This window comes from Sminthopsis crassicaudata, chromosome 3 (genome assembly GCF_048593235.1).
Source record: "Sminthopsis crassicaudata isolate SCR6 chromosome 3, ASM4859323v1, whole genome shotgun sequence".
Classification (NCBI taxonomy): Eukaryota; Metazoa; Chordata; class Mammalia; order Dasyuromorphia; family Dasyuridae; genus Sminthopsis; species Sminthopsis crassicaudata.
In genome coordinates this window covers 639229008-639254290 of record NC_133619.1, presented here as the reverse complement: position 1 = coordinate 639254290, position 25283 = coordinate 639229008, and the positions used below count along the sequence as shown (strand labels likewise).

The window sequence follows — 25283 nt, the reverse complement described above, 5'->3', positions numbered from 1 at the left end:
TCAGGAGTATCGTGCTCCCTAGACCGGCACATTTGGTCACACAGTTAATGGCCAGGGGATCCACCCTGATGAAACCCTGCCTTGCTGAGGGGCTGCATGATGTCTATCCTATGTAGGGCTTGAAAAACTTCATGTGAAAATAGCATGACTCAAAGAGCTTCATTAAGGAGCTATGAGTAGCCGCATAACTGTGAGAGCAGCGCTCTCTGATTCTCACCTCTGGGGTTTCTCACTCCTGCCTGGGGGGGGGACTAAACTTAACTCTCTGACAAGCCTTGTAGCACCAAGTTATAATATCGAACATCTAGAGAAAGAACGGTTTACACTGCGTTTGTGAAACTAAGGAATTAACTCAGACTAATTTAGAGAACACAGACCTTTCCATGAGAACTCTTAGTCCCATTTACAAAGATTTCTCTCTTGACTTTACTACAAAACACAGTCAAGTAAAGGCTAAAGACAGGAACAACCTGATCTTTTACAAGTATTTACTGTTAATTCTTTGCCAGGCACTGTGCCAAGTGCTGAGGAAAAAGGAAAGGAAAAGCCGAGACAGGCTCTGCCCTCAAAGTGCCCTAAGGAGCGTATGATGGAGAGACTGGCCTTGGAGCTGGGAGATCAGCTCATTCCCTCGTTTTATCTCTAAATTCTGCACAAAACTGCTACTGTTTCTGGTCCTTTTTTTTTTTTTTTTCCCTTTTAAATTATTTTTTTCCCAACTACATGTAAAGATAATTTGCTACATTCATTTTTTAAAGACTAAATTTTTCTCCCTTCCTTCTCCCCAGCCGCAGACAGCAAGCAAACCTGATACAGGCTATTCATGTACGATCACATTAACCATAGTTCTGTAGTTATATTGTGAAAAAAGAATCCGAACTAATGGGAAAAACTATGAGAGAAAAAAAACTAAAAAAGAACAAACAAGTGAAAATAGTATGCTCTGATCCGCATCCAGACTTCACAGTTCTATCTGTGGAGGTGGATGACATTTTTCTGGTCCTTTTCAATGGCTAATCCTAAATTGATTGTGATCCATCATCATTTCCCCCTTGCCCTGCTTAATTCCACTCAGCTGTCAAAAGATCTCCCTAAAGATGACTCCCCCCCTTGCTGGATGGTGTAGGATGGGGGGGAAGAGAAGATGTATCAGACTGAAAGGGGTGGGGGAGGTTGGACGGCGTCCTCTCCCGCTGGCCCCAGGCCTGGATCGCACTCCCTCCTCGCGCCCTGCGCCCTGTGGCTTCCGTCCAGCCCCAGCTCCATCCTGCTCCCACTCCCCCTTACTGCTGATGCCTTCACATGGTTAAAGTCTTTCCAACAGCTCCCTCCCGCCTGGCTGCAGCTGCTACCCTGTTGCCGTCCCCACGAGATCAGGGACTTTCACCTTTCTTTGTACGTGAGGCGCTTTGCGGAGCGTATGGCGCAGGTAGGTGCTTAATAAATGCTTACTGACTGCTTCCTTTCCCGGCCTCCCTCCCCGCCCTGCCTATACTTCCGAGGCCGACAGCGGGACGTCAGAGGCTCAGCTTCCAGACCACCCGGCCCGCCGGGTTCCTTAGCTGGCCAGCCTCCAAGGTCTGCCCCGCGCCAGCTTTACCTTGTCCAAAAGCTCCCTTGTCTCCTCGGTGAGGGGGTCGTGGGAGAACATGCAGTCGTCGCCATTGATACAGTTTCCAGTGGTGTGAAAGAGCTTACAAGGAAAATCACGTTTGGAGGGGTCAAGGAGAACGTCCTTTGCTGTCAGTCAGGGAGGGGCAGCCAGGGGCCGGCTGCTATATATCAGAGGATACAGTGGGGCTCCCTGGCAGCTGCCAGTCCAGTGAGCTTCCCCGTGTCCCAGGGCCCCTCAGTCTGGCTGGCTGACGATTCCAGCAACAATCACCCCCCCAAAAAACAGGACCGCACCCAGGACCTCCGCCACTATCCCCCTCTCCCTTGGTGAACGGTCAAAAATGAGGGGACAAGAGAGCACAGAGGGGTGAGACGAGCAAGCTCTGCTTCCCAGCATTATCGAGGTCTGAGGCCTTAATGAGGGCACAGCCCCCACAACTAAAGGTCAAAGGATATCATGCATGTACGGGCAGTTCTCAGCTCTGGCGCAGAAGCCTGTGATGTAAAACTTGCACAGCTCGCGCTTCTTCGGCAGCTCGATATCGTGGCTAAAATTGCAATGCTCTCCCTGGAGAAGGACACAGAACAGCAGCACCCACACGGGAGCCATGTGAAGGGTGGCCCGGCCTGCCCCCTCCCCCTGCCCCGGGCCCTCCCTCCTGGGTGACCCCAAGCTGGGAAAGGAGGGTGCTCCGGACAGTTCCCTCATCAGGAGGCCCCGACCAAGATTAAGAGTGACACTAAAACACACAGGCCATGGGGAAGGGTGCTGGGAAGGAAGCCCAGTCTCACAGGGGGACCCCAGGTATGGCCCAGCACCCACCCACCCACCCCATCCTGCACTGGAAGGGCCCTCACTCACCCATGTGCAGCGGCCTTCCACAAAGTACTTGCAGATGACCTTCCCCTTCTTGTCCGACTGCTGGTGGGGCTTGTCGTGGTCGTTCCTCCGATAGCCACCACCGCCACCATCCTGTTGGAGCCATAGCGAGGTCAGGAGTCAGCGGCCAGAGGTGCCAGGACGGAGGGGAGCAGGGGGCCCCCTGGTGCCTCCATGCACACACTGGACCCACCGGGAGCTAGTTCCCAGGGACTCTCCCTGACATCCCAAATGTCACTGGGAAACCTCTCAGGGACAAGGAAGCTAACTATGCTAAGGACAGCTAAGTGTGACTTGGCAGCGTCCACCCAAGGCCCAGAGGACAGCCGGAGACCCCCGGGGGCCAGCTCCCGGGAAAGCCCACTCACCCCCATGTCATCATCGTAGAACTCTTCATCATCGTTCATCCCTCCTCCTTTGTTCATGCCTCCCCGGCTCCCGCCTCGCCCGCGTCCTCGCCCCATGCCTTTGCCTCTGCCTCTCGAGCCACGGCCCCGGCCCCGGCTCAAACCTGACAGAGAGAAGACCGACTGGCTGTGCGCACTCTCCACGCGGACCCCGCCACCATCCCGCGGATACCTGCCCCCGCCCCACAGACACCCGCCCCCACCACCCTGTGGGGACCTCGGCCTACCTCGCCCCCGGCCATCCTTCGGCCGGCGGTATTGGTTCATGTCTTTGGAATACTCGTCATATTCTTCATCACCCATCAACTCCTCGTTCTCTCCAAACTAGAATTCACCAAGGCAGAAAGTTGGTTGAGGTGAGGGCAAAGAGGCCTCCACCCACATTCCCCACTCTCAAGCCAGAGCCCTCTCTGCACCACCACAGGCTGACCCTTCCCCTCCCCAACATGTGCCAATCCTTTGTAAAGAGAGCACAATGTTTAGGATGGCAAACAGCAGTGTCAGACCCTGCCTGGCAGACCCCAGCTCCAGCTGCCTCTGCCTGGAGGCCCTCGCCTGGGTTAATCTGCACCCGGGGCATGCTGTAACCTCTGGAGCTCAGTGCTTGTCCCCCTTCCCTCAGAAGACCCACTTAGGCTAAGATCCAAACAAATTGGACTGGGCCTGGGGACCCAGGCCCCAGTACCCTAAACCATTCTCTAGGAACGCTGCCGTTCTAAAGTCACCAAAGGCAAGATGGGGAACAAGCCAGGAAAAGCATCTCGTACTTCCATTTCTTCTTCATAGAAGTCTTCTTCCTCCTCAGGGTGGTCTCCCATGGAGCCTCGGCCCCTGCCCCGGTTTCCTCGACCCATTCCTCTCCCTCTGGATCCTCCACGCCCTCCTCGGCCTCTGTAGCCTCTTCCTCGGACTCTGGCTCCTGCAAGATGATGGATTCAATTGTGTGAGGGGAGCAGAATCAGAATCCAGGCCAGGCACGTGGAGCACTGCCCACGCTGGCCGGGGTCAGCCTTTCTGGACTGCTTTTGCCCTTTCTGATAAGAGCTATCTCAGCACTAAGGGCACAGAGTGGGTGAGGAGATGTGGAAAAGCAACAGCCCTCTCTGGGACGGAGGGCACACAGGGCACCAGACTGTTCGGTAGTATCAGGGAGGGCCAGGCTGCCCCTGCCAGACCCACAAAGCTCGGAAAGGCTACGGACCCCTTCCACAGCGTCCAGCAGAGACCTTCCTTGTCCTGAGTCCAGAACAAGGAGGGATTTCTCCCACAGGGCTCACCTCGCCCCCGGCTGCTGCCCTCCTTGGCCCGTCTGTACTGGTTCAGCTCCTTGGTAAAGTCATCATACTCTTCCTTCGCCAGGCCTTCCTCTTCCTCCCCTTCGTACTCATACTGCTCGTTCTCATAGTCGTCGTACATGCCGTAGCTCTTGCTTTCCATCTTTGAGTAGCCCTTCTTCGACAACGGGGCATTGTGGGATGAAGGATACTGCTGGTGAGACTGGAGACACAGGAAGACAAGGAGCAATGAGCTATCCCCGGCCAAGCTCCTGCAGGCCGCCAAGGGAAGGGCCTGGGACCACAGGCTGCAAGGCCAGCGGGAGCCCCCCGACCCGCTACATCCCCAGAGGAGTTCCCGTGGAGCCCGCAGGCCCTCTCCTGCCATAGGGGAGACAACGGAGATGGGCTTGAGGGTTGGGGTCAATGGAGAATAGCTAAGAGGAATCTGGTTTTTCTTGCTTTCTCAATGAAGGCAAGAATGGAAATGAGAAAGGGATGTGGATCAGAAAATAAAATTAAAAAAAAAAGCTATCTCTAATTCCAATAATAGCAGTCTATATAAATCAACTACAGAATCTTTCATGGGCTTAACTTCCTGTTCATAATGAGTTTCCTAATTTAAAAAGCCTTGTATACCATATGTCACAATAAAGTTCAAAACAGTTGGATCTTTTAAATTTTAAAACAAAAAAAAATTTTTGTTTTAATCAAGAGGATATAGGATTGTTATCCCTTAACTCTGGAGAGAGGATAAATTCTTAGCAAGTTGTCATTGAAGGTGAATTTTAAGAAATAAAACAGATTAATTTGATAATCTAAAAAAGAAAAAGCTCTTATACAATTACCTTATATAATTTTAATTCTGATTCCAAATTTAGGGCTCTTTCTATTATACTACATTGAATTGTCAAATCCTAATCTCTTAAGAGGCATTAAGAGAGTGAGATATCTATCTCCTTATTCCTTTTTTTTTTTTTTTTTTTTTTTTTTGCTGAGGCAATTGGGGTTAAGTGACTTGCCCAGGGTCACACAGCCAGGAAGTGATAAGTGTCTGAGACCAGATTTGAACTCGGGTCCTCCTGAGTTCAGGGCTGGTGCTCTATCCACTAGCTTCCCCTCTATCTCCTTCTTCTCAAAAAGATTTCTGGATTTGGTTTGGGGTTTTCATTTAGGAAAAGGGAGATAGGAGAATTCCTTTCCTAAGGAGAAAAAACAATCTCTCCAAAAGTAATTTCAATTTATGCCAAACTCAAAGATAGTATGATAAGATGGGGATTTCACTTCTGATATATAAATGATTTTGGTTACAAAAGCCACACGCTCCCTTTCAGCATCAATTCTAAATTCCGAGGGACAGCCTGCTAGCGAGGACTCCCATGATATAACACCGCTCCACTGGGATCACACACAACCGTGTGTTTTGCTCCCTGAGCCAAGAACACGGGGGTAAAAAGCAATGCTTCGTTAGAAGGGAATCAATCCCCAGGTGGAATACGCTGTTTTTTTTGCCACTGTACTCACAGATGAATACGGAGGACTATAATCACGATATTTCCGATGGCTTTTCTCGCTGGGGCTGAAATCAGAGTCTTCACTGAAATCCGAGAAATCGTCGCTTGAAGACGCATGTCGCTAGGATAAAAGGGAAGTATGTTTACAGCTTTTGTTACAGAACAGAATCTGTGACTTTCACAGGTTAGCACGGGAAAAAAACAGCAACAGAATTATCCATGTACATCCCTCTCCAGCATCTATCGTATCTGAAGCCTTCTTCAGACAAGCCACTCGCCTTCTTTTCAGGTGGCAGTTCATTTACCTGAGTGCTTCTAGTTCTGCCCCTTCCTCCAGGTATTGCAACAGCAAACATTTGGTGTATGTTTACTGTGTGCAAAGCCCGCTCTTAGCCAGCAAAGGCTCTAAGGCACTGGGCTTCTGGGGCCCAGTATATCTGACACTTCCACATTTCAAGGACGTTAGGAAGTCCCAAGGCCAAGGGCTATCTGACAGTCTGGAGGGGCGGATGGCCAGGGAAACCTTGTGGAGGAGCTGCTATCTGAGCTAGCTCTAAAAGTTCTTTTCATAGATCTCTTTTTTTAGAATAATGCTTTAAATAAATAAAATGCACTCGGTTACAAAAAAAAAAAAACAAAATCTTTTCCAGAGGAAAGAGAGGCTATTGCAAGCACGGTCCTGCTGTAAATCACAGTGACAGAGCATGGTCCTAGAAGGCTGGAGCACCAAGCGGGCCTTGAATACTGAACGGAGGAATCTGAATTGGAATCAGCAGTGGGGAGCCACTAAAGGTAAGTGCCAGCCATCTTGGTGTGTAAGCTCAATTCTGATATGGTATGGGCTGAGCCAGGTACAGTAGCAGAGGCTGGCTATGTCCTGGGCTGGGGCCAGAGGGCACCGAGAGAAGGGGACACGATGCCAGATGCGGATCCAGTGCAGGGCAGCATTTGCTGTCCAGGTCTCGAAGGTGAAAGGCAATGAAGAAGTGAAGCAAATCCTAAGGATCCAAATACTCACTTGCTTCAAGACTGCCATAGTAATGGTCCCAATACTGTCTCTAGTACTGAGTAAGCCCTTTAATAAACATTCACTGGCTGACTGACCACATCACTCCAATATTCAAAATCCATCCTTATCTCCCCACTGAGATACCAAGTATCTCCCTTCAGCCAGCTTCCGTCCTCTGGAAGGCAGCCCCGCCATGAGCTCCCCTCCTCTTGTCCTGTGGTGCCCAGGGTGAGCTGTCCTGGAGGGCAGGGATGCTGTCATTCCATCTGGAGCACTCCTCCAGGCCTCAGTGCAGTATGGAGCACCAGGAGGTGTTTGATAAATGCCCACTTGTTCATCTCAAGCTGAGCCAAACAGAAAGAACCCACTGCAGGAAAGAGCGAAGCTCTTGGCGACCTACCTTGTGTTTGGATTTCCGCTTCTTCTTGGAGCGCCTTTTCTCCTTCTCCCGTTCCTTCTTTCTCTTCCGCTTCATCCTCCGGTGAGCTTTCTCATCGTCCGAATCACTGTGATGCTTCTCTCCTTTCTCTCTTCGGCTCCTTTCTTGGCCTGTAGAGATATCCTGGGTCTCTTCGGCCCCGTCATCCTCCAGTTCTCCTTCTTCCAACTCTCCATCTTCCCTGTATACCCAAGGATATTATAACGTGAGAAGGCTTTCAAAGGAGCTTTGCTAGGCTGGGCTGCTTTCTGGTTTGAGTCTTGCCATTTAAAAGATAACAAGGAACAGAGGGATCCATAAATTTGAAAATAAAGCATTCCCTCACTCTCCATAGAAAGAAAGGCAGAGACACACAGAGAGACAGAGACAGACAGGGATCTAGAGAGCAAACCAGGTAAGAGTAGAGATGAGAATGTCTCCCCAGGAGGATGTGTGGGTCCTGTCTTGCCACTTCTAAACAGACTGCTTGCCATTTTCAGCACCGTCATTCTGAACCGAAGGAGCAACAGGGAAATCTAGACCACCACTGGACTACCCACAATCCTAGAGAGTCCCTGAACAAGTTTACTGAGGAGAATGGGACAAAGCATCCAGGTAAGAAATTCAGAGGAAGAGGTAGCAGTGGTGAGATGCTGTAAAATGTCTCCTTGTGACCCAAGAAAGGCAGGATACACAGGGCAGCCACTGTACCCCAGTCAAATGCCCACAGCCTCTGCCAGTCTCTGGGACCACATTAGAATGACAGGCTGAAAAGATTTAAGGGGAGAGACGCACAACGTCCCACCCTACCCCCCAACTTCCAGCTGGCTACCTAGTGGGACAGAGCAATAGGTCTGGAATCAGAAACATCTGACTTCAGATTCAGTCACAGACACTACCTAGTCATGTGACCCTGGACAAGTTACTTAGCCTCTGCCTGCCTCAGTTTCCTGAATTGTAAAATGGGGAAAATAACAGCACCTATCTTGCAGGCTTTTTGTGAGAATCATATGAGATTAATATTTGTAAAGTGCTTGCTTACACAGTATCTGGCATACAGTAGGTACTCTACCAATGTTTATTCCCTTCCTCTCCATCTAAACTTGCCTGAACCTCTCCAAGCTCACCTCTACCTTCTAAATAGCAAATCCTTCCATTCTGTGCTGACCATCCCACTCTTTCTCACTCTGAAGTGTTCTTCATCAAAATGCTACCTCCCAATGGAAACCTCAAGGCGGGAAAAAAGCAATTAAGGAGGGAGGGACCTCATCTTTTCTCACAGACAACAGTCAGACTCAAAGGCTGAAAAGAAAACGAGCTTCCAAATGCCTTCCCCACAGTCCCCAGAAACCTTTGCTTACAACTATAGGAATTCTACCCTTTCCAATTAATCAGTAAGCCCCAAAAGGAAATGAAGCCAGGTCCAGAGCTAGCAGGAGGAAAATAAGATGATTCTATCTCAAAGGCCTCGTCAGCAGCTTGATTTAAGGTCCAGAAGAACATTTCCACAATTCAGTTTTTCCACTCTACAATTGGAACTGTATGGCTGAAAAACATGAGGATAATAAGCAAGCTGATTAAGCCAGAGGAAACCGGGCCTCTGATCTTGTAACTAAGAATACACCCTCCACCACTTTCCTGCGTGGAATTCTTTTTCTAGGTATCCAGTAGTACTTCCTAAGGTATAAATCTGACTGGATAAAACTGGGATCACTGCTCACCTTTATTCCCAAACCAAAAGCATCAGGGACCCATCATAAAAGTCTCAAACTAGCAGAGCAAAGCACACTGGGTAAAGTTCAGCTCCCTGCCTCCCCAAACACAAATGAATCCACTCCAACTTCTAAAGAAAAGAAGCAGATAAAGCAGACTCACAGGAAAGACACACACAGACACATATCTGCCAGGCTCAACTTCAGACCCCCGGACACTCCACACTTCAGAAAATGCCGCTTTAGGCATGAGCCAGGCGAGGTATGGCAAGAACCCTTGTCACTAGCTCCCCTCCAGGAAGGGAAATGGTTAGTTAGTGTGCTGGGGCCATTATAAGGCGGCTCCCTCTAGGAGGCCTGTGTTCTCCGGAGAGAGCTAAATGGAAAATCTAATTGAAGTCATCTAAGAAGAGCAAAAGCCTTTGGGACAAATGTAAACCTCCTCACCAGAGGCAGACATCAGTGGCTGCATCAGAAGCAGGATACTCTGCTCAGGTGTCAGGCTCACCAAAAAGAGCGCCACGGTTCTGCATATGTGACACTCTAATGATTTATTAAAGGGACTCACCCAGCAAATCTAAATCTACGCCTGGAAAATGGTGGGGAGTTCCTCCTGATCACTGAGCCTTCAGGAAGATATTAAGGATCTAGAGAAGGATAATTAGCTGGAATTGTTAAGTTTCGCAAAGGATTTCTTTGGGTTACTAGAAGAAGATGACAAATGACAAGGAATAGAACCCAGTCAAATGTACAATGAACAGCTTATGCCAAATACAGACACCATTCCCACTGGAAGTCTGTGAGAGGACATGGTGATGACACCTTAGAGGGGGAAACTGAGGAAGGGCTCTTTAGAGCTCACACCGTCAACTAAAAGTAGAACAGATTAGAATTCCATTTTTCTCTCTCTTGATATTCCTTTCTCAGGTGTGAATTTAGTAAAATACCCTATGCCTAGCTCCCCTGAGAGTACTCTGACTGAGAAGGGGTGGTGAGAGGGAGACTGAGAGCCCAAAGCCTCCCAAAGTGATTAAAGGAGATGCTCATTCCGCCTCTTGCTCACTGGCCTGTGCTCCAAAAGGAAGAAAACAGACTGACCCACTAGATTTCCCACCCGAGGGCTCTTCAACACCCTGAGACTGCAATCGGCTCCCTGAGCTTTTATGTTCAGTGAGGTGGTACTTTGTATCCTGGGTAGTAAAGCCCTAGGACATTCATTAGCCCAAAGTGGAACTCATAGAGACTAGGAGCAGGTTCAGAAAAACCTGATGTCCATTCATGGATGACTGACCCTAATGGTTTATTAGGGAAGCCAGGGTGCTGGCGCGTCCCTAATCTGCTGGGGCTGTATTCCCCAAGCCCCGCTCCCTCCACCTCTCCCTGAAGCTCTTATAGAAGCACACGGGGCATGCTGGGCTATGATCGCAGGATGCAGAGCAATCCTAATGACCTCATGCGTTTCAATCCTCTATGGGGCTTTCTAAACTAACTTACTTCTGTGGATCATCTCACACAACTGGCTGCAGGTCAGTGGTGAAAGACATAACAAATGAAAAGATGAAAGAGAGGATTCTTAAGAGTTAAACGAGCAAGTCTTCACTTACTTGGATCCTCCTCCTAGCCATTTTCTGAGACTGAACACAACAATTCAACAATGGGGGGGCCCCTCCAAAACTAAAGGCAAATAGGATAGAATCAAAGCAAAATATCAGAAGAAAAATTTCTCAGGAAGACTCAAAGTCATCTCAAAGGAAAGGCTCATTGATCTAAACCTAGTTAGAGGCTGATCTTCCCATTACTCGTGATCTTTCCATCTCTAAACCTTACACTGAAAATATAATGGGGAACCACTTAGAAATTTCAGCTAGCCAAAGTGATCACTGAGACACTGCACACTCTATTTATACCTATCCAGAAGCAGGATAGGACAGGGCTCAAAAAGAAGGCCCAAATAAAAATTAATTCTACAAATAGCCAATTCTACCGCTTCCTACTCCTAAATTCCTCTGCCACAGGAGGCCAAAAGAGGAAGAGAACAAGCATTTAGTAAGTACCTCCTAGGTGTAAGGCACTGCACTACATACTTTACAAACACCCCTCTTTTGAGAAACACGGAAGTGGACTCTTAAAAAGTCAGAACTGTCTTTTGATGGCATCAAATCTAACTCCTTTATTTTAGAGATCGGAAAAAAATCCCACAGCTAAGAAGATGACACAGCTCATCAGGATGAAGGCCAGGGTTCAAGTGCCTTAGAACTGAAAAGTTCTTGAAGGTTATTTCAGCCAAACCCTTCATGAACAGTCATCTGCAAAGTGAGGTCTACAGTGATAAAAGAGCTGGACCAAAATGACACTAAGAGGAAAAAGAAGAGCCAGGAGGTATACCTGGGTCTCCTAAGCCAGGGTTCTACACCAGATTAGAACTCAGGTGGTATTCCTGACTTCTACTCCAGAGAGCTTCCCATTACACCACACTTCCCTCCTCCATCCCCAAAGCAGCCTACTCAGAAAATTAAGGGACCTGTTTCTGAACCTCCTAAGCAGAAAGGCTATTCGAGGGAATTACCCAAGGGCCAACTGGACACAATACATGAACAGGGCCACCGCTCCCTATGCTCTACAAGCAGGCAGAAATTCTTCACCAATACCGGACTCTCTACATAAATGGGCTCCAACAACTGTTCTCTCTCTTTAGGAACAAACAACAGCTATAAGAGGAAACATCTTAAGTGCACTGCTACCTATCAGAAGTACTAAGCAAGCCCACTCTGATACACCTAAAATGGAAGTTTCTCTTGAGCAGAGCTCCTTTTTCTAGGAGGAACAATGCAGTGGTAATGATGAAATTAAAGACGTTTCAACAGCTGTCTCAAGAGCACTGCTAACAAAATCACTAAGTTGGTATTTCCCTTATTCCTGAGAGGGGATGGGGGTTTGGGGGGGGAATGAGTGCTAAAACAGTTAAGAGACAAGCAGTCCAGGCCTCTTGAAAAAAGCAGTAATGGAATAACCAATCTCTGAAGAAGAGATGACACTGCTTGCAAATATTAATTCAAGTAACATGCGGGGGGGAAAAAAAAATACAAAGTCCTGTGAAACCGAGAAGGGCATAGATGATTGGGAAAGAAATATGGACATTTATGGCAATGGTGAGGGTTACCTGTAGAGCATGAGAGCCACTGACAGAAGGCGGCTAGCTAGCTAGACAATGTGAAGGCCAAGGCTATGGTGATTGGCAGCCCAAGCCCTAAATCTGCCAAGGGCCCGGGGAAGCTCTCTCAGTGTTCAGTAATTCAGGATATTCAGAATGTATCCCGAGGGTTGAAAAAGGCCCCAGTGGAACAAGCCCTCGAAAATTAAATACAGGCTAGTTTTCCCAAACGTTTAGCAACTGACCAATAGACCTAGCTAAGTTCCTCTGGAATCCTAAAATCTGACATTGCAGGAAAAATTTTACTAGGAGTTAGTGGGACTAGATAAAGCTTTTTCTTTAAGAAAATAATTTGAGGGCTCTGCCAAGTCCCTAAGAAAGGTCTCCTCGGCATTCAAAGGGTCTAAGTGGTAAAGTCACATCACCACCATGATAAAACCTGGTTCACGTATTTTCAGGACCAGAACAGTCTCGAAATAAACCTTTGGTCTTTCACGTGTTTTGCTGTGTCCTTGCTACCTAGGTTCATTAATCAAGAGAAAAAGAGTACTAGTCCAACCTCCCTTTCACAATTCTCAAGTGTGGTCATAGCCCAGTATCTATGACATCATCCCATGATCTCCATGGTGATGTACTAACACTAGCAACCTTTGAAAGCTGTAGGGAGGATGCCTGTCATACCAAGCAGAAACTGTATTAGGAAAATCAGGAAAGGTCAACCGGCAGCACTCATCCCCATTTTCTTTGCTTTCAATTTGCCCAACAATCTTGGGGGCCCCTGATATATTTCACAATAAGCTGAAGCCCACGGAGTCCACAAAAGCATCAGAGTAAGAGTAAGGAGGCCCTTTAGCAACCCTGCCATCAAATAGCTATTTTCCCACGTGTAAAATGAGGATGGTTACCACCCACCCTTCCCATCTCAAAGGCATAACAAGGCTATTGTCCAGACCAAGCAGCCTAATCAAACATTCTGAAAAGTAAAAAGCTCAACACAAACATGGCTCTGAGCAGAGTGCACACAGCCCCTAGCCCTCACAGAGTTATTCCAGCTAGAGCAACAAGACACTGAGCTTGAGTTATAAAGGCATCATTCCCTGTCACCCACCCCCAAGTTGCTCCAGAACAGGCCATCATACAGAGCAGACAGGTGCTTAATAACCATAAGGCAGCACGCCAGGACCCAGAATTGCTACAGAGACGGTCTATACAAAGCAACGGAATTGGTATTTGCCCTTCTGATTTTTAACAAAGGATGTCGGCACCCTGTTAAGAGTTAAAAGATCTGACTTCATATAATGGAATAATTGGGGGAAGAGAAAGGTGGTATAATAATACCAAGTATATTTGGTTCTAAGAGGATCGGCTTAGCTTTATAGATGGAAGACAGCTAATTGTCCAGAGTTACTCAGGAGGGAGAAAAAGCAGGCCTCAATCCTTTGTCCCAAGCGAAAATTCATTTATCTGCTTCATGTGCTCTAAGCAGCGGAGTCTCTCTATAGGTGTGATTCCAAAGATGAAATCCTTCTTAAGTAGTACCTTAGCATCTGGGTAGTTTAAAATAAAATTTACCAGGGAAACCTGGGGCCAGCAAGCTGCAAGCTGGGGCTTTTTCCTACCACCAAGGCAGCTACTCCCTGGTCTAAATGTTTAAGTTACTTGAATAATAGCAAAAAGTAACTTTGGGCAAACTTCTCCAAGACATTATTTAACTTTCCAAAAACATCTTCACCGACCAAGCACAATTTTCACCAAGCTGCCTATTAAGAGAATCTTTGAAATATGCAGAAACCTCTGAATTCCCTAACCTTTCTAGCAATCCAGGCCCAGGACCAGTCTAATCTAGGTCAAAAAAGCTGACATCAATTCCAAGAAGAACAATTTCTTTTAAAGAAAAGGCACCAATGATTCCGTTTTCAAACCAGAGAAGCCCCTCACCTGACAGTACCTATCTACTCAAAGTTTGCTGCTATCCTAATTCACTCTTCCCAGGAAAATCCCAATTTCCCTGGTTCGCTGACCTTAAGAGGGGAAGGGAACCTTGGCAATGCTCTACTGCAAACCCCTTACCATGCAAATGGAAAGTAGGACTCAGTGAATCAAGTGAGCTGCCCAAACAAGCTTCAAGACATGGTGGGACTGAGGCTAGAATTCAGCCCAGCACTCTTCCCCCTGGCTAACCTTCTATTTCTAAATTTACTTAAGATTTCCATTCTTTCCATACTCCACATACCCTCCTCAATGGAATCAAGACAGGCCCAGAGTCTCGAACCAACTGGCAACCTGACCTCGTTAATACTCCGCTAGTGTCCTGCAGAGGTCACATTCCTACATTCATTCAACAAATATTTACCTCCTACGTGCAAGGCTGCCAAGTAATAGGATTTAAAATGAACTGTAACAGGCCACAAAATGAACCCCTGGCTCGTGCTGTCCTTTAACTCAGGCAGGGAGCCACTGGCATGGGAGACATAATTCAGTGTAGAAGAAAATGGATTGGAACATTACTGATGGCTTGACTGACTCTGGGGAACAGGCCAGTCTCTGGCTCCTGACTGAGTGCCAAGGGCCCTGTGACCACATAGAGGCCAATATCTGCTAATGAGCGATCCCGATTCCCTTTGTACCTGACCCCTGGCTTTTAATTCCTTAGCCAAAGGGAAATGGGATGAGAGGGTAAATCACGGGCTAGTGAGCCCCAAGTCAAAGAACCAGATTAATAGAAACTGTACCAGAGCCCAATACTCTAGACTTCCATGCAGTTTGCCAAGGTAGTAATTGGTACCAATGACCAACCTTCTGCCTCAATTTCTCCATTCCAGAAATGTTACTGCGAATGAAAGCCAGCCAATGAGGATAGCACAATCTCAGCCACTGACAAGCTTAAGATGATACTTATCAGGTCAGAAAACCAAACAGGACAAGGAGGCCTCCAAAATCTCCTAGAATATATATACAACTCCAGCACCCAATTCATGCAGATCACAATTTAAATCAATTGAAACCTTAAAAGAGCTCAAAGAAAAAACAAAACAAGCAGCTAGCCTCTCTGCAAATACTTCTGCTAGGGACTGATCCCCCCCCACACACACACATACACACATGCACAACAGCCCATAATGATGCAAGAGTCCCAGATTAATGCTAGGCCAGATCACTAAGTCCAATTCTCTGAATTCCCTTCTAAAATGCTCCATGAGGAAGACTGGCCCCACTTCTGGCAGGTCTGTCTCCTTCACAAGAAAGATTTCAGAAGATGATTTTATTGATCACATTTCATAGTTATCTGAAAATAGTTTGTATCCATCAACCTTAACTAGAAACATCAGGCTACAGTATTCATCCGCACCAATTTAATTATTACTCCCCAGCAGAGACAGCCCCGCCAAAGAGATGGTCAAAGGGGCTAACAAAAGCCAGCCATAATCCTTATTATATGACTCATCCCAACACTTCAAGAAGTCAAGCACCACATCCAAGTAGATGTCTGTCCAGGGAGGATACGACCACCCCACTACCAGTCATCTATCTGGAATAAAAATGGGCCTACTGGCCTGATTTTCTATATTGATATACATAATACAGACATAGATCATCTAACTCTTGAGGTCTCAAGCCTTAACCTTTTGACCAGAATCACTTCCGTTGAAGGACTAAGTACTGTGTTCCTGCTCAGCTCTTTGGCAGTGAAAGCATAGGTAGCTTGCAGACATTTTCAGTTGAATGGTCCTTTATGCTGGCCAGATGATTTCCCCCCACATTTCCCAGCATACATTTAGATTCACAAACTGATGGAGATACATGACCTGACCTAATCCCAGCTTCTCACTTTCTAAATAAATAGGGGCCAACAAGCAGCTACTTCTAGAAGTCTCAACCAAGTACATCATTTTTTGGTGCCTCCAATTCCAAACTATCTCCTAGCTAATCTGCCAGCCAATTTAAATTCCATATACTTTACCTAGTCATAGTTTTTTTCTCATGGGCTCTGCGTTATTCTGTTCTGTGACTCAATTTAACAAATCCTCAAAGGACTCTGAAGAACATCTAATCCAATGGCCTCATTTTATAGAGTGAACTAGGACCCAAAGATGGGGACAATAGCTCAGACCCCACGATCACACAAAATCCCCTGACAGAACTGTAAAGTCTTCTACATTCTTATGATACTGGAATTTTTATCCCTTGTAACTCCATAGAAGTAGCCCATTAAAATTTTCTGGTCAGAAAGAGATTCCAATCATAATATTTTATGTTTTTCCAAGATCTGGCCTGTGCTCTGCTATGGAAAATAGCTAAACCTTATTGCTGTAAGATTTTCCAATGGTTCCAACCACCACATAACTTAACACAAAAGCACTACTTATTACAAAGAATGGCATCCCCAAAGTAACTATTTTTCCTATCACAGGAGGAAAAAAAAAGAGCAAGAACCAGGCCACTTTGCCCAAAAATAAACATGGCACAAGAGAGAACTTTCTACACCAACAAATCTAGAAACCTTCTCTCAAACTTATAGTCAAATGTTTACTTCTAATCTTGCAAACCAGGAAATAGACAAACAAACCCTAAGTCTCAGGAGCAAGACAAGACACTCAAGGTCCTTTGGGAAGACCATTTCTAGCTATGTTGGGGGAGGAAAAAAAAAAGGCAGGAGAGGAAAGGACTATCTCCAAACAGCTGCTGCTTCTATGGAATCCTGGGGGTTCTGTAGAACATAAAATATAAAACTATTCAGTTCCACCCACTGTTTGTGAGACCAAGGTCAAGCTATGCATTTAAAAAAAAAAAAAAAAAAAAAAAACAACTCCCTATCTGGGAAAGCAACTAATTTTTAGAGGATCCTGGCTCCTACATCTTAATATTTTTTCTGCCAAGAGGCTTCTGTTAATGTGTACAGTCCAAATAATTTTTCCTTAGATTGGAAACAAACAAACCACCTTTCTAACACTTGGCCAATTTCATTTTAACTGCTTGCACACAAAAAATGGCTTCCTTAGAAGGCAGGCTATGAAATAGAATCCTTCTATCTTTCTAAACGTTATTTACTAGATGTGCTGACAAGGATTCCTTAAACATCCTCCTTTTCTATTTTGCAACATCCAGGAATTTGTATTTTGAACTACACTGAGAACATCAGTTATTATTTTTTTTAAAAAGTGATACTGTAGCAAAGAATAATTTAACAAAAGTACAAATCCAATTTCAAGGGTAAGCCCTTTTTTTTTTGGGGGGGGGGGCGCTTTCCTAGATTAGATTTCATTTTCCTTTTAAACTAAAAGGATACATATTGGTGCAGGTCTGTATCAGGAGTGGGGAGGGGGTGGGGGAGGAAGGCCCCAAATGTACCCTGCATGTGGAGAAGACTTAAATGATAGGGAAACAGTTTCAACTTTTTCTTTACAAACTGTTTCACTTCGGGAATATGCATTATCCAATACACTCAACCTAAAAAACAAACAAACAAAAAAAACTTAAAAGGAAAACGAGCATCCTTTTCCACTGACCCAAGCAGCAAGTTTGTGCTAAAAGGAGGTCTCTCATTTCAAACAGTAATGGAAAGCTGCTGGTAGCTATTCTTGGCCACTGGCCTCTTTGGGAGTGGGAGTGGATTTCACACTGGAAGGGAAACTTGACATCAATGTAAAACAAATTCAGTTCCCTCTAGTTTGGCCCTAGAAAGGATGATTTTTCGGAAACATGTGCTCCCTGCGGGTGCTTCAGACATCTTTGCTCCAGCTTCTATTGCTATGTCACAATGCCGAGCTATGTGCTCACACTAGGCTCTCCCTCTCAACCACTGAGATCACTGACACATGAGCCCCGATTGCAGGTCAGACCCAAGAGGTTATGAAGCCACAGACGTGGTGAGAGCAGTAGTTATATGGGAGGGCAGTGGCCGACTCAACTGGAATCTGGACAGTGGTTCCCTTTCCCCCCAAAAGTGAGTCTTTTTAATACACAGACTTGTGGCTGGGGCAGGGACTACATGTGAGGGATGGCAAAGGGCCCTTATATGTACGGTACACAGGGCAAAAGGAACAGAATGGAGGTTCAGCATGTGTTTTGTATTTTTCCAAGAAACTTATGCTTGTAAAACACATCGGTTGTACAGTACTGCAAGTCATTTTGTTGATGTTTTTTTTCCTTTGTACATGAAGGACAGAGAGGGATATACTGGGAGGAGGGGCAGGGGGGTGTACTGACCACCATGATTGAGTGTGTAACACATTCACATGAACTTTTCACTGTAAGGCACGTGCTTAACAAAGGAACAGTAGAAGCAGCCAGAAGCTTGGGACTGGACAGTTCACAGAGTTTGTGCTTCAACAGTATGTTACAAATGACTTGGTCAGTTTAAACTTCCATCAAGTATCGACACTGTAAGACACAGGAGAGAAGATGTGAGAGAAAACGTGGACCACTTCCCCCCCCAGTAAGGGGGTGGGGGGAGCAGCAGAGCAGGGTGGCGGTTTAAAAGAGCAGATCACATTGTTCTCTGTCCTATAGACATAGGCATGGACTGGCACTGATACAGTATCCACTTTCTTCATAAAAGGATGAAGGCTGGAGATCAAGCAATGGATCTGAGGGGTAAAGAGGTCATATCCCGACCACATGTAGATTTCACTAATTGAGAACGATACAGTAGACTTTAAAAAAAAAAAGAAAAAGAAAAAGAAAGAAAGAAAACTGTGCACTTTCAGGGATAACTTAAAAATGATTAACTTGCAAGGATGTGCAACTCTCAAAGAGCCAACAAGAGCAGAGCGCCTGGTTTCAACAAACTAACTCTTTTAAAAGCATCTCTCTGGTCCTGGGCTAAGGAAGGAAGCAAAGAGAGAACTAATTTAATTACTGAATAAAAGAGACTACTTACCATCCCAACCCCTTGCATGCCATACACTTCTGACATAAGAGAACTCCTGAGAGGCCTGCTAATGAGTGTAAGCAGCTTGTGGTAAAGCACCTATCCCCAGGAGGGGAGGGGGGCAGCCCGAAGAGAAACCTGGGCTGGCAAACACTCCTCAGCTAATCTGTTTATTTTCTCCTTCTGTAGGCTGGCTGCAGTCAGGAAGTAGGGGTTTAAAAAAAAAAAATGCTCACCCAACAGTTGTGCTTGTGTCTCTGAACGTGGTGGTTTTTTTTCCCTTTGAAAAGACAAGTTACACTCTCTAAAAAGAGGCAAATTCCGGGTGCTGGAGTGGGGGGGGGCGGGCCTTGGGGTGAGGGTACTTGGAGCCCAGCAACTGTCCGGAGAGGCCCGGAGGTGCAGAGAATCCTTTCGAGGGGGAAGGCAGCCCGGGACCCTGGGGCCACATTTCCTGTTTCGGGCCTCACCCGAGCCTGCCCCAACTAAAGTGCACCCCACCCGGGAGAACCTGCCTGCTCCTCCCGCCCCAATGCCACTCTCGGAAGTGGGGATTCCTCAAGCCACTCCCTAAAAAATAAATAGAAATTTAAGGAAGAGGAATTTTCTAAGGGAAAGGATCCTACATTTACCCTGACTTCTTCCTCCTCTGAAAGCAGGATTTCCCCTCTTCGTTCCCCAAGAAAGGGTCCGGGAGCGACTCGGTCCCAAAGCCTTTCTTACAAAAAGTGGGGAGTGGGTACCTGGCTTCATCCTGATGGGGGCACGGGGGGTGTTCCCAAATCCAATCCCTCGGAAAGGAAAAAGGGGAAGGAGAGCAAGAGAAAGAGGGAAGGGGGAGAGAAAAGGGGGATGGGAAGAGAAGGGGAAAGGAGAGCGAGACAAAAGGAAAGGAGAGGAAGCTTCAAGGGGGGCAGGGGAATCCTAGGCTGGGCAGCGTGGTCCGGGCACGAGGCCCACGTGGTCCGCGGCCGCCCGGGCCTCGGGCCCCCACCCCGCCCCTCCCCCACCCCGTCGGCCGCCCCCAGCCCCGGTTCCCGAGCGCCCCTCTCCCCGCAGGGGGCCGGGGTCGGGGGCCGGGGGCGGCTGCTCACCTGGCCTGCAGCATGGCGCCCGCAGTGAGACCGAGGCAGAAGGGGAGGGGGAGGGGGGGAGGGAAGCGGGCCGGCAGCAGCGGCGGCGGGCGGGAGCCCGACCCCGCCCTTCCTTCCTACCCCCCCGCCTCCCCTCCCCCAATCATGGCCGCCCCCTCCCCCTCCCCCCGCCGCCGCCGCCGCCGCTGCCGGGTTACCCGACCTGTCGTCAGGGAGCAGGCTGAGGCCGGGGCGCTGGAGCTCACGCTGGGCGGTGGGGGACGGCGGCGGCGGCGAGGACGAGGAGGGCGGCGGTGGCGGGTCCGAGGCGGCGACGGCAACAGGGGGCGAGCCCGGCGAGCCGCCCTCCATGGCGGCGCGGCGCGGCCCGCGCCCCCGCCCCGCCCCGGGCCGCGGGACTGCGGAGGCAGGCGCCTCCTCACAGGCCTCCCGGCTCCGAAACCCGGGCCCTCATCGGGGCGGGCGGGCGACGGGCAAGGAGCGGCGGCGGGGGCTGGGGCCGGGGCCGGGCGGGGGCTGGGGCCGGGCGGGGACGGGACGGGGGGCGGCGGGAGCGCCGAGCGGGCGCGGGCCCGGGACCAGGCCGAGGACGAGGAAAAGACGGCGGCGGCGGCGGGAGGCGCTCGGCCCCTCCGGGACTCCCTGCGGGACGCCCTCCCGCCCTCCTGCCCTCCCTCAGCGCCGGCTGCCCGCGCCCGCCGAGCTCGGGACTGCACACAAAATGGCGGCGGCTGTGAGCGGACGCTGAGGCGGGGGGAGGAGGAGGAGGAGGAGCGGCGGGCCGGGCCGGGCGGCTCGGCGGCCCAGGCCTCCGAGAGGGAGGGGCGGGCCGGGCCGGGCCGGGCGGGGCGGCGGAGCGCGTCACGTCCCGGGCGGCGGCGGAGAGGGCCGAGGGCCCGAGGGGCGGGGCGTGGGGGCGGGCCGAGGGCGGGCGAGAGAGCCGAAAGTCCCCGTGGGGGCGGGGAAAGCCGAAAGTCGGGGACGGGGCGGGGCCTGGGGCGGGGACGAGGAGGCGCGGAAAGAGCCGAAGCGGACAGATGGGGCAGGGCCGGGAGCAAAACGGAGAGCCGCAGGGCGGGCCTAGGAGTGGCGGAGAGTGCCGAGAGGGCGGAGGGCGGGGTGTGAGGCCGTGAAAAAGACCAAAGTTACTGAGGAGGCGGGGCCTGGGGAAGCGGAGAAAGTCCTGGGCGGTGAGGGGGCGGGGCCGAGGGGAGCCCACTAAAGTTCCTGAGGGGGCGGAGCAAGGCCGCCCTCGGGGGCCGCCGAGGACTGACACATCCGATGGCGGGAAGCCTCCGCCCGCGCTCCCGGGGGATCGCCCTAGGAAGAATCCGGGGCCTGTCGGCCCCTTGCTCCACAGACTATGCTCTGTGGTCGCTCCCGAGTCCCGGCGACTTGGAAATTGCTGCTCCTGGAACCGAAGAGACTTGAGTTCAAATTTCTGTTGTGGACCCCTGGGCTAAACAGTGCCCCTCCCTCTGCTTCAATTTCCAGATCGTAGCACCTGCCCCCAGCGAGCTGCGGGGAATTGAGTGAGTTAGGGTTCCCCGGGCACCGCAGTCAAGCTCGCTCTTGCACTTGGGGAGAACGCACAAGGGCTTCACAACTCCGTGAGGAGTGTTACATTGTTACCCTCGTTTTTCAACTGTAATCATTTATGGGAGGGAGCTGTGTTCCAGAGTCCGGGTCTGCACTAGTGCTCCAGATCCGGCCTGGACACGACAGACAAAAATGGCAGTGGATACCTCCATGATCTTTGCCTTGAGCTTACTGGCCAGTAGGGTCTGCACCCATAGTAAGGCTGGCTATCTCCCACCCACTCCGGTAAAATCCTGCTCTGAGAGGCCGGGCGATAATTGGTAAAGAACGCTACCTCCCGGAGCGCCACATTCTGGTGTGTACTCCCCATGTCGTTCAGGACTCTTCATAACCCCATTTGGGGTTTTCTTGGCAGAGACAGACACTGGAGGGGTTTGCCATTTCCTTGTCCAGTTCATTTTACAGATGAAGAAACTGAGGCAGACAGGGTGACGTGGTTGCCCAGGTCACACAGCTGGGAAGTATCCGAGGTCAGATTTGAACCCAGGAAGATGTCTCTGACTCCAGCCTAGCGTTCTATCCATAGTCTACTTAGCTGCCATCTCCCCCAGTATATCCCAGCCAATTACGGGCGTCTCCCCAAAACCCAGTGATTTATAGCCCAGTGCCATCTAACTAGTTAACCTCAATCTTTTTACAAAAGAATATTTACTGAGAAGTTATAGCAAAAACAGAAAGGCAAGCACATGCCCTCCCAATGAGAGTCAGACTATCCGGCCTTCACCTCAGTCTCTGGAAAGAGCAGCTTCAAATTTTAAACAGTTGCTACAAAGCATCAATCCCACCAAGTTCTTGGCCAAGTCACTGCCTTTCTCAAAAGGTACATGATGTCTCATTGCCACCTGCATGTGGTGTTGACCTAGATCTCCAAGATTGTTTTTGGAACTATGCTGAAGCACGGGGTGTGGCCACTAGCACACATGGGCATGGACTCTTGTCCCCTGACCTCTGGCCCCCTAGCTTTTGGAACATCACAAGATTGTTCCAGCTTCCTTCATCTAAGTAGAGGTCTCTCCCAAGTCAAAAATAGAGGCAGGATCCACATAGCCAACTTTGCGCTTGGAAGCCATATTGCAACCAGATTGGGGAAGGAGTCTGTCATCCAGAGGTTTAGAACATTCTTCCTCACTGGATCACAGCCGGGAAACAGGTCAAGTTGCACACAATCACACACACACACACACATATATACATACATCTCCTCCCCCAGTCTTTATTATATGTGGACACACAAATGCTTGTTGACTTATGCACTCCTTTCCTGTTCAACAGCAACCCACTTAAAAATCACCACACCTAGAATACTCATGTTCATGCTCTGAGTCAACCCCATTACCTAGAAGCAGGTCTACCCAGTCTAGAATGTGGTAACAATCAAAATGGCACCTCAGCTCAAAGCCCATGGAATTCCTCCTAACCATTCTCCCCATTCATATGTTCACACTAAGTCATTTCAAGACTCCCAGCTCAGAGGATGAGGGAACTAGGACTGAAAGGAGAAGCCCCCAGCCTGGGGCCTCTAGCATTTGACCCTGTAGTCAGGAGACCTAGCTTCCTTACTTCTGTGACTGAGCAGGTCAGTGTATTTCTAATTAGACTTAGTTTCTTACTCTATAAAAATTAAGAGGCTCTTCAAGTATTTGTCATCTTTACCCACAATTGCCAATTCGATATTCCTATAATAGATCTGATGTGATCAATAATGCGGATGATGTAGACACCAGATGATGGCAGGCACCAAAGTTGGGGTTCAATCATGTGAAGAATTCTCAATGGCCATTCTCTTAGGCAAAAGGTAGATTTATTTAGGGAAGAGGTTACAGCAAAATGGAGGGATACATGAGACACCGGGAATGGTAAATATGAAACAGAGTGGGAAAGACAAGTTCCTGAAAGGGACATGGTACCCAAAAAAAGCTAGCTATGAGGAGGAGAAGTGGGGTTGGGAAATTAGGAGAGAGAACACATGACATGGGGGAAAGGGAAGGGGAAAGAAACCATGAGGCAGAGTGGCGTAGATGGCTGACCCAAAGGAAGGCAGCCCTATAAGTAGATTTTATAGGGAAAATTTAAGCTCAGGAACACGAGCTGACAGGGCGGGGCAAAGTGAGTAAGACTGTTCAAGACTGTACAGAGGGGAGGGGGTTTCAGGAGTTTGATGTAACTTGAATTTCAGGCTGGATCATCTCCCCAGAGGGAGGCATCCTCTATGCCTGCTCTCTGCTTCCTCAGGAATCAGTTTTTTAGTTTCTTTCTGTCAGACACCATTCAGGACCTTATAAGTGAAATGTCTTCCTCACTTTTGCCCCTTAGAATCACTTATTGTTCAGTCATTTTCAATTCTGCCTGACTCTTTGTGGTCCCAGTTGAGGTTTTCTTGGCAGAAATATTGCAGTGGTTTGCCATTTCCTTTTACAGCTGAGGACATTGAGGCAAATGGGGTGATATGAGTTGGCCAGCTTTTAAGTGTCTGAGGCCAGATATGAACTCAGGAAGTTGAGGAGTCTTGACCCTAGACCCAGCACTCTATCCACTTAACCTGGATGGTGAATCTTTATAATTCTTCAAAGCACAGGACCACTTCCTAAATTAGGCTTTCTCTGATTTCTGTTATTAATAGTTTCTCTACCTTGAAATTACCTGGTTTTACTTTGTATAAAAGCAATTCAAAAAGCATTTTTTGTCTATTATATTCCAGGCACTGTGCTAAACTTGGAAAAAGCCTTTGCTCCCAAGGAGCTTGAATTTTTTTGGGGGGGGGGACAGGAACATGTAGAAAAGCAAATACAATATAAATTCAAAATAATGGGGGAAGGAGGCAGAACCCTCTTTAATATAAAGGGCAATTTGTTACCAATAGATTAAGTAATCCAGAGAATAAATAAAAGGGTGGTGAAAGTGAGAAAAGGATCCAGGAGAAATGGGTAGGAGCTGCCAAAGCCTCTGAGTCTGAGCAAAGCATTGTTTTGTCACAGCTTTTCATGAGGAACCACAGCTATAATCATTGGAGTGCCAATTTCCAAATGGTACCTGAGGCATTGAAATAAGGCTCCTGAGAAACTTCTGATCCTGTCTCATAGTCCAGGCAGAGCTGGGTCACCCTCCCAGAAGTCTGGGATACCTGCACCGAACATTCAGAGCCCTGGGGAAAGTAAGCTCAAGCTTAGGGAACAATATGGCAAAAAGGGTCCTCCCAGCTGCTGACTGCTTTTTCATACCTGTAAGTTATTCAAACTATTCCCAAAGAACCTGAGGCTCTGCTGGGCTCTTGTCAACAGGGGAATCCTTAACTGCTCCTTGTGGATCCCTGAAGCCATGTCTATTTGGGCCCTAGCTCCCAATCTCTGGTGGAATTAGCCCCAAGGATTTAAAGACAGGAAGTCCAACATCCTCTGGACTCCTCAAAGATCACTTTGGTCTGATCAAAGGGGAGCCAAAGATAATTTCAAGGTCTCTCCTTTTCTTTACCCCACAGAAGATTTCTTTTCAGGGATCTTCCTGGAAGACCTATTCCAATTTCTGGAATCATCCCAGTTCTGACTAGCTTGATAATTTGTGGATGGGACCTGGAGGTTGGCCAAGTTTCTTCAACTTTGTGAAATGTCTCTTGTTTGAAGGACTTTTTACCCTTAGTCTAAAGTACATAGTGGATTAATTGAAACATCTTAGAAGCTAGCTATGGTCAGTCAGTCAACAAGAACTTAAGTACAATTACTTAGATTTCTATATAAATTAGTTTT

General features: G+C 48.4%; 1 protein-coding gene and 2 long non-coding RNA genes across 8 annotated transcripts in view; 2 read left to right on the top strand and 1 right to left on the bottom strand.

The window, feature by feature from the left end:
* ZC3H4 (zinc finger CCCH-type containing 4) overlaps positions 1–20686 on the bottom strand; it is a 53590-nt gene extending 32904 nt beyond the window's left edge. For 3 of the 6 annotated variants that reach the window (XM_074306945.1, XM_074306942.1, XM_074306943.1), the window contains exons 1-10: positions 20147–20686; positions 7099–7318; positions 5700–5810; positions 4179–4398; positions 3669–3820; positions 3129–3225; positions 2863–3005; positions 2477–2587; positions 2071–2182; positions 1601–1710 (exon numbers count right to left, since the gene is read on the bottom strand). In XM_074306945.1, coding sequence (XP_074163046.1) covers positions 1601–1710; positions 2071–2182; positions 2477–2587; positions 2863–3005; positions 3129–3225; positions 3669–3820; positions 4179–4398; positions 5700–5810; positions 7099–7318; positions 20147–20295 — 1425 coding nt within the window. In that variant the 5' untranslated portion in view covers positions 20296–20686. Of the gene's footprint in view, positions 1–1600; positions 1711–2070; positions 2183–2476; positions 2588–2862; positions 3006–3128; positions 3226–3668; positions 3821–4178; positions 4399–5699; positions 5811–7098; positions 7319–19944; positions 20025–20146 lie in introns of those variants that run through there. The other 3 variants (XM_074306948.1, XM_074306947.1, XM_074306944.1) reach the window with 2 other exon arrangements.
* LOC141564453 (uncharacterized) lies at positions 1342–7732 on the top strand. The gene is made up of 3 exons (XR_012488633.1): positions 1342–1429; positions 6340–6481; positions 7617–7732. It is a non-coding gene; the product is annotated as an uncharacterized LOC141564453 (long non-coding RNA).
* Positions 17782–19092, top strand: LOC141564452 (uncharacterized). The gene is made up of 2 exons (XR_012488632.1): positions 17782–17923; positions 18235–19092. It is a non-coding gene; the product is annotated as an uncharacterized LOC141564452 (long non-coding RNA).
* Positions 20687–25283: the final 4597 nt, after the last annotated feature.